The 8,447-nt window shown below is 36.7% G+C and overlaps 1 protein-coding gene and 1 pseudogene across 1 annotated transcript in view; one reads left to right on the top strand and one right to left on the bottom strand.

The window, feature by feature from the left end:
• LOC111375183 (plastidial pyruvate kinase 2-like) overlaps positions 1 to 1,999 on the top strand; it is a 6,427-nt gene extending 4,428 nt beyond the window's left edge. Inside the window, exons 9-12 of the mRNA XM_022997983.1 lie at positions 220 to 322; positions 437 to 585; positions 860 to 968; positions 1,590 to 1,999. Coding sequence (XP_022853751.1) covers positions 220 to 322; positions 437 to 585; positions 860 to 968; positions 1,590 to 1,724 — 496 coding nt within the window. The 3' untranslated portion in view covers positions 1,725 to 1,999. The remainder of the gene's footprint in view (positions 1 to 219; positions 323 to 436; positions 586 to 859; positions 969 to 1,589) is intronic.
• Positions 2,000 to 4,824: 2,825 nt separating this feature from the next.
• LOC111375182 lies at positions 4,825 to 7,328 on the bottom strand (annotated as a pseudogene).
• Between the last annotated feature and the right edge of the window lie 1,119 nt (positions 7,329 to 8,447).

Below are 8,447 nucleotides of genomic sequence, written 5' to 3'. Positions count from 1 at the left end.
TTTCCCCCCCCCCCCCCCCCCCCCCCCGGGTCAAAATCTATTCTCAAAAAATCTACATCAATCAGGCTTTACCTTTTTTACTTATAAGACATAGTCTAAGATTACTTTCTAGAGAGTAGAAAAGTAACTCTAGAGCAGTCTCTTTTCACATATTATTTTTCATTATCTTTGGTATTGTGCTATGTACATACAATAATATTGATTTCGCTTCCTTGGAAGATATCCACTGAAAGCTGTCAAGGTCATGCACACGGTGTCTATGCGGACCGAAGCAACAATGGTTGGTTCACAGACTCCACCAAACCTTGGTCAAGCCTTCAAGGTCAGGGCAGTGTTATATATGTAGTTTTTGAGTCAGTTATGCAAGTACATGCAGATGAACATGAATGTACACCTAATAGACTGAAATTTTAATGACAATTTTCATTTTGTGCAGAACCATATGAGTGACATGTTTGCATACCATGCAACCATGATGTCTAACACACTTGGAACTTCAACTGTTGTCTTCACCCGAACTGGTTTCATGGCCATTCTACTGAGCCATTATCGGCCTTCTGGCACAATTTTTGCTTTTACAAATGAGTGAGCCTCTTGATCTACACTGTATACTAAGCTTATTTTTATTGCTTTTAAGACTCTGGTTTTCGATTTTAAAGTGCTTTTGGTGGCTTAGTCGTGTTATTACTTGTAAGATCTCCATTATATGTATAATCTGATATTCACTCATTAGCTACTTCTGAAAACTTTATATAACATGATTAATTTGAAAAAGTATCTGATTAATTTGAAAAAGTATCCTGGGAAATGGTTATTTATAATTTTAATGAAATTGATTGTATGCTTAATTGTGTTACAGGAAGAGAATACAGCAGAGACTGGCTTTGTACCAGGGTGTTTGTCCCATATACTTGGAGTTTTCAGATGATGCTGAGGAGACCTTTTCAAAGGCGTTATCTTTGTTGCAGGTGAGGTTCCACTTTTACTCAATTTAGGATTATCATTTAGTATTGCACAGGGGTAATTTAGACATATCAATGAAATTAGAACAAGAGATTGATAGTAGATACTTGGTTAGCTACATGATTGATTGCAACTAATCTTTCTAGTACTGAGTATGCAAATGATTGTTCTTGGTGCCGTGTAAACTGCTGAGTTATTTAGCCTTGAGTTATGAAATTCACTCTCTTGAATGCACTAAACAACTGGAGCAACAAAATGTAACCTGTTTTGGCAAATTCGATCCTAATATATTATACACACATCAACTTAAATGACTGCCTGATCCGTGTGCTTTTATCTTTAGAGTAATATTATTCGTAGTCAACCAAAATATAGTAGTCACTCTACGTGGCATCTTACTTGAGATTGTTTTATTATTAATATGGAAATCTATTTGATTATTTTCTTTTCTTAATCATTAAAACCATGACACATAAGATGCCACGTAGTGCGATTACTGTAGTTACTCACTATGAATACCATTATTCTTATCATCATATTCTTGGATTTGTGTTTAGCACTCGTGCATTAGGATTTAAAATGTACTGTATTTTTTTCTCACAAATGTAGTATTGTGAATCTATTAGAAAAATGGGATGGTGAAAGAAGGCGAGCATGTTGCTCTTGTTCAAAGTGGCAGACAGCCTATCTGGCGGTCCCAGTCGACTCATAACATTCAGGTCAGAAAAGTATACGACAAAGAGCCTATCTGGAGGTCCTAGTTGACTCATGACAATCAGGTCAGAAAAGTATAGACTGGCAAAGGAGGTTTGAGACCTAATCGGAATTTATTTTTGAACCCTTGGGTTCTTAAGTTATCGACTCAGCATCTGTCCCCTTTTTTATTTTATTTTATTTTTTATTTTTCTGTAATTCATTCCAGCAAATGTACGTTATAAGATTTTAGTTCTTGACTCTATACCCTATTTGACAAACGCCCTCTGCACTTCTATTATTATGTGGTAACAATATTAGCATTTGCTTTTTGATTGGTTAATAGGTGTTAAAAGGGTATTTTTTTTCCCTCATTCAACACGGAGGTAACAAAACTTAGGCCCCGTTTGGTATCAATTTCTTCAAAATGTATTTTTCTCTCTTCTTTTCAACCATACATTCTTTATTAAAATAATATTACTCATAAATAAAAAACTTGTTCTTATTTTTCAATCACACATTTTTCATCAATTAATTATTTTAAAATACATTTTTATATAAAAATGGCTCTCAAACACCCTCTTACTATTCGGTCTTTTATTTGTTATAACCGACGATGGATAAATATTTAACACCTTTAGCTTTCTTAATCATGTCCTGTACAGTATACCAGCACTCCAACTTACGCTGATCTGTGTATATGGGGTGTTTTAGGAATTGAAAGATATCCTCTGGGTCAATGCCTAAATTCCAATTGAATCATTAATTTGAATTGTGCTTTTACATTTAGAGAGTCATCTCTTCTAAAATTTTCTCCTGAATGGTATAAATCTCCCTGTTCTACGGTCTCAATCTCATGGAATACCTGATTGGTACATCACCCTGTCATTTTCAGAGTTCAAACTATAACAATTGGTGAGTCAAGATTCTAAAACTTTTAATATCCCTTTTGCAGACGTCAAGATCAATTAATTTTTCGTGCCATTCTTGCCTCTAACTGAACCAATCGTCACTTTCATCCCCTTGGCCTTCAATTCCCATGAGGCTTGGACCGGTCCCATATATTTGCCCGACGTTTCCAACCGCACATCATTCACCTCAGAGACACAGTGTCTCAATTAATACAACGTAACCACTTAACAAAAATTTCCTTACCTGCCCAATTTCCATTGAATAAAGATAACTGTTTGTTCTAGTATAAATAGTCATTATGTGTTCTTCTTCCGTTAGGGAGCTGATTGAGATTGTTTAAGCAATTCACATAATCACTTACCTCTTGCCAATTGATTCTGAATAGCTTTATTGAGATCCGAAGAAAATTGTGCAAATGTTTCTAATTCTACGAATTGAGCCAATTCCAATTTTAATTTACTAGCTACTTGTAGTTTGAAGGAACCCTGCCTATTGCTGATTTTCTACTCCAAGTCAAACCATTTTCGATGAGCTATCCACTCTACATGCCACACCTAGAGATTTTGATCTCTTGGTATACAACACTCGAGGTCTTGGTTTGACTTACAAAGAAGTTGTGGCAACTTTGAGAATCCATGTTCACTCTAAAGTAAAATGTTTTATTGTTCACCTAACTTAAATATGATCATAATTTACTTTTCAAACTTCAAACTGTTTGCCAATGGTTACTCATCTTTGAGACATTGCATACATACATCATCCGTCTAATTTCGTTTCCCTCATTATTGATGTGTTGTATGAAAATCTCACGTGATAAGTAACGATCGTTATAAAAATTACAACTCAATCAAATCATTCAAGTAAAATATTTTATTGCTTACGCAATTTATACTATGATCACAGTTTACTTACCAAACTTTAAACTATTTCCCAATGATCACTCATCTTTAATTCCACTCCATTCATCATCAACCAGATTTCATTTCCTTCATCATCAACCAGACTTCGTTTCCTTGCGAGAGTCGAGACAACGTTATGCACTTTATTGTAGGTGTTTAGGGTTATTTAGTATATTTGATCTTGTTTGGCTAAGAAATGAAACAATAAAATGGGTAATTGGGTCAAAAATTAAAAAATTAGAAATGAAACAAATTATTAGGCCAAAAATTTGGATTTAGAAATTATTAATTTGTTAATTTGTTTAGAAAAAATTAAAATTAAAATAATTTGATTTACTCAATATAAAAAAAATTAGAAAGATTCGGTTCTTATTCGGTTCTTCGGTTCTTGGTCTAGAACCGAGAACCCAACCGTACCCGTCGGTTCTCAATTCAGATACCCGTTCGGGTATTTAATTTGACAAGAACCGTCGGGTTCGGATCGGTTCGGTTTGGGTTCGGTTCGGTCGGTTCGGTTCGGGAGATTTGCCCAGCCCTAATGTGTTGTATGAAAATCTCACGTGATAAGTAACGATCGTTATAAAAATTACAACTCAGTCAAATCATTCAAGTAAAATATTTTATTGCTTACGCAATTTATACTATGATCACAGTTTACTTACCAAACTTTAAACTATTTCCCAATGATCACTCATCTTTAATTCCACTCCATTCATCATCAACCAGATTTCATTTCCTTCATCATCAACCAGACTTCGTTTCCTTCGTTATTTCCTTCGTTATTGATGTGTTGTACGAAAATTTCACATGGCAAGTTATGACTGTTAAAAAAATTACAATTCAACCAAAACCTACCAGCTCATTGAAATCGCCATATGTAAAACACGACTTTAAAATAATTTTTACCCTAATTGTTAGTCTCCAATTCAACCCCAAAAATCGCAACCCCTAATTCACCCGTCTCACCAACATATAGCTAAATTGTTTGATGAGATGGGCTATTGTTGAGAAAGATGCGGGAACCTACTATTTATAAAGTTCTATTCTCCAATTGTACCATCTATCAAGCATCTCTCTAATCCCAATCTTCTATTTTATAGGCGTGTGACCGACCATTTGAGGAATGAAATGTTTGGGTGGTGCATTTGATGGTTAGAAAAAAGTCAGTATTTGTTGAATAAAAAGTAGCATAAGTTGAATTGAAATTTCAAAAGAAAAGATGGTAGGTGTAATTTTCACAACAAATAATCAATTAAGAAAAAAATGGTTACGTAATCTAGCAAAACTTAATAGCAAAAGAGGCCAAATAAATACCCCCATAATACAATAAAGAAAAAGAGCAATAGAACAAACTACAAGCAACAGTCCACAAGTAACTTGGACAACATTAAAATTTACATATGATGATACGAATATCTACAGGAGACAGAAACTAAAATTAAAACAGAAAAATATTTGAAAGGGATGTAGACAGCCTAAAACCAACTCAACCCAGACCAGCTTCATAACTTAACCCACGATTTCAGTTGAAAAGCACATCCATTCCTGTGACACAATAATGAAACGATAATTTCTTATCCGTCATGACAAGATATCGATATGAACAAGATGCAGAAAACCCGACTCAAACCAACTATGATGAAACGAACAGAACAGGAGCTTTGCTTACACACAACTATGAGGCAGGGCATAATATTTTCCTGTCTTGAATTGGATTCCGGCTTCTTCATTCTTTTTACTTGTTGAAAAGAATGTGATTCATTTGAGATTTCCCATTAAGGGTCCTCCGTGCATCCTGCCTTCTGGAAGATCAGAATTATTCGAGCAAAGATTTCCAACCTGCGGTCGGATTGGCAAAGAAATCGATTGGTATCCATAGCCAATTGAAGGAGTCCCATGTTCTATAGTTTCACTGCAATCAAAAAGATTGTGTTCAGATGCAGAAGTCCATTTCATCTGTGCAAATGTACAAGAATGTGGCTAGAAACCGTTATATCATTCTCGTGGATCTGTTTATTTTCTATTTGAGCACTGTGTTTATTGCACAGACTAGATTTCCTGGTAGCGAACTTGTCACATAAACTGGCACCTTTACTGCCAAATTCTGAACCTAAATGTCCCCAAGTGCATCGTTTTCCTCCACCGTGTGCTTAGCAAAAATCAGTTCTACATTGTGCACTCTTTGTACATCCTTCGAGCTTGCACCTTTTTCCACCACCATGACGAACACAAAAGTTGGTGCACCCTCTTGCACTCTTGGTACACTCAAGTTCAGTGCATCTCTTGCTGCCACCATAACTAACACAAAATAAAGTTCCCACATGGTCGATCTTTGTGCACCTTTTAAATTGAAATCTTTTGCCCCCGCCATGACCTTTACAGAATGGAGTTCTCCTGTCTGCACTTTTTGTGCACCCCAAAAATGTGCACCTTCTGCCACCACCGTGAACTTTACAGAACATTTTACTCCCTTGAGCACCCTTTGAGCACCGAGGATCTTGGCAGCGACTGCGGCCTCCTTGGGATATGCAGAGAACAGATATACCCTCAGCACTCTTCATGCAATTTTCAATCTTGCACCTTTTGCCGCCTCCATGACGAATACAGAATCCTGTCTTACCTCTTGCTGCATGAGGGCAACCCTCGTGAGTACAACGCCTACCACCTCCATGCCTTAAACAGTAATCAGTACGGCCTTTCGCACTTTTAGTGCATCCAAGACACTGGCACCGGCGACCACCTTCATGTGCCTTGCATTCGGATCCCTTCTGACAGCCAGCTCTCTTACACCTCCTCCCACCTCAATGGGCAATACAGAGACCAACAGCATCTCTTGCTCCCTTTATGCATTTTTCAAACTGGCAGATTTTCATGCTGGTTCTCCTTTTCTGTTGTTGATTAAACAATCCAAAAGTACCGGCAACTGACCTAGCTGTCATTGCTGCACGGAATGGAAGTTTAGGGGTCACTTGAATAGGATTGCCAGAGCAATGGATATGGTCAACAGGAACAAAATTAGCAATATTTGGCAATGTAGAAACATAAAACCCAGTTTTCCACTGAGATGGCATTGACTCTTCATCAACAACTTGAGGCGAAATGACAAAGGCTGGTGACTCAGAAATCTTCCCATAAGGACTGAACCCTTGAACAGCAGTGAAAATAGATTCAGCAGGTCCAGTAGACAGACTTAATTCGAGATCTAATTTAGGCCTCCTTACTTCAAGTGCATTTGAAGTCCCAGAAGATGCCATCTTTTGATTGGATATTCTGTGACCTCCTCGTTTGAAGTTGATATTGAGATCAGGATCGATTGAAGACTCCTCTTCCATTACTTTCCCAGAGCATATGCTAATGTAAGAACTTGATAAATGGCCCAAGCAAAGAACCAGAGCAGATTCATCCATAAAGCTCCATTTTCTCTTTCTTCCCTTGGAAAATGAAGAGCTTGGCACACCAGGTGAATAAAGATCTGGGGCTCCAACGACGGCATAATCAACAAATTTGCCCAGACCTTTTGACATAGTGGCCATAGTAGTAGCAAAGCCAGGGCTCATCCATGTACCACAAACTCACACCTTGACCCCAAACCCAGTAACAGCGAAGAAAAGAAAAGAAAAGAACAACTTTGCAGGTTGCAGAACTTCTAAAGATTAAGACAAGAAACTAATAAAGAATGACGAAATCAGAACTTCAAAAGATGGGGCGAAAGCCACCACTAACAACCAATGCATTCTGGCAATCCATTCGAAGAGCTAAGGTTGTGATCTGAGCACATCACCAGCTACAGGACATCAATTGATGAATATTTACATCTGTTGCCGATCAATTTTTCAACTAGACATCCTGTTCAAAGCAATTGAAAATTCATTATGCGGCGACACCTTGCCAAATGAAATAACCATATTTAAATCCAAATAGGGAATCCTGCCAGCAGATTAGAGTGCTCGACATCTAGCAACACAGCTATATATGCATTGAATAGAACAATTATTGATATGACCTTCACAATTACAGCATGGTGAACAAACCATACATGCACGTGCATAATAAAAACTTAAAAAATGAGGAAATTTACAAAGAACAATGAGGTTTTAATTCGAATGAATGCATATTTATGTTTTCAATAACTCACTTTCTAATTGAAATTGCACGCGTAGTGGCATCACAAGAAAAAAATTAATCTCATCCCAAAAACATTTTCACAGGAGATGAATTAAAAACAATCCTCCTGCCTCTCATAACTCTGCTTAGGAATCTTTATTATGACTTAAGCAAAGCCATTATACAGTATCGAAGAACAAGTGATTGCATCATCTTCCATCGTAGCACTGCATTTAATAATTTAGTCTCGCAAAAAATATAAGGATGCTTAATCCTTCAAATTACTGTTTGCATATATATGCAAATGAAGTAAACATGGAATCCTTTCCTCTACCTGAATTTACACCACAATCAATTGTTCAAATTCCATAGATCGGCAATTAAGTGATATATGACGTGTCATCCATGTGTCTGAGCATTCAAGGAAAGAGAGAGAAAGTAAGAGGGTGCTAACGTTGTAGATCCTCAATATTTTAAATCGCTGATGCTATCTGCCCAAATAAGACAATGGATACCGCATAATTTCAGACAATGACATTAACTGTGAGTTATGACTCGTTATTAAAACCATGGGCCGAAAGCTTCTCGACAATCTAGAGTTCGAATTTAGGTGAGAAGACATCACCAAGAAGGCAAAACACTCATTAAGCTATATTGTAGAAAACCAAATGTCTAGAAATTCTTGGTAAGAAAAAACTTCATCAAAGATATGTGCATTAAACCATGTTCTATACTCTACCGCCAAAGTACCTCATTTCTTCACTCCACCACAGCACCACTAGAGTGCCTCATCAAACACACTGATTGCTTTCTTCACAAGGTAGACTATACAGTACTATACAATACTACCAAAAAAAAAAAAAAAAAAAAAAAAAA

The sequence above is a fragment of the Olea europaea genome, unplaced genomic scaffold, assembly GCF_002742605.1.
Source record: "Olea europaea var. sylvestris unplaced genomic scaffold, O_europaea_v1 scaffold1346, whole genome shotgun sequence".
Taxonomy (NCBI): Eukaryota; Viridiplantae; Streptophyta; class Magnoliopsida; order Lamiales; family Oleaceae; genus Olea; species Olea europaea.
The sequence above is the reverse complement of the archived record's forward strand: the minus strand, read 5'-3'. Positions and strand labels throughout refer to the sequence as shown.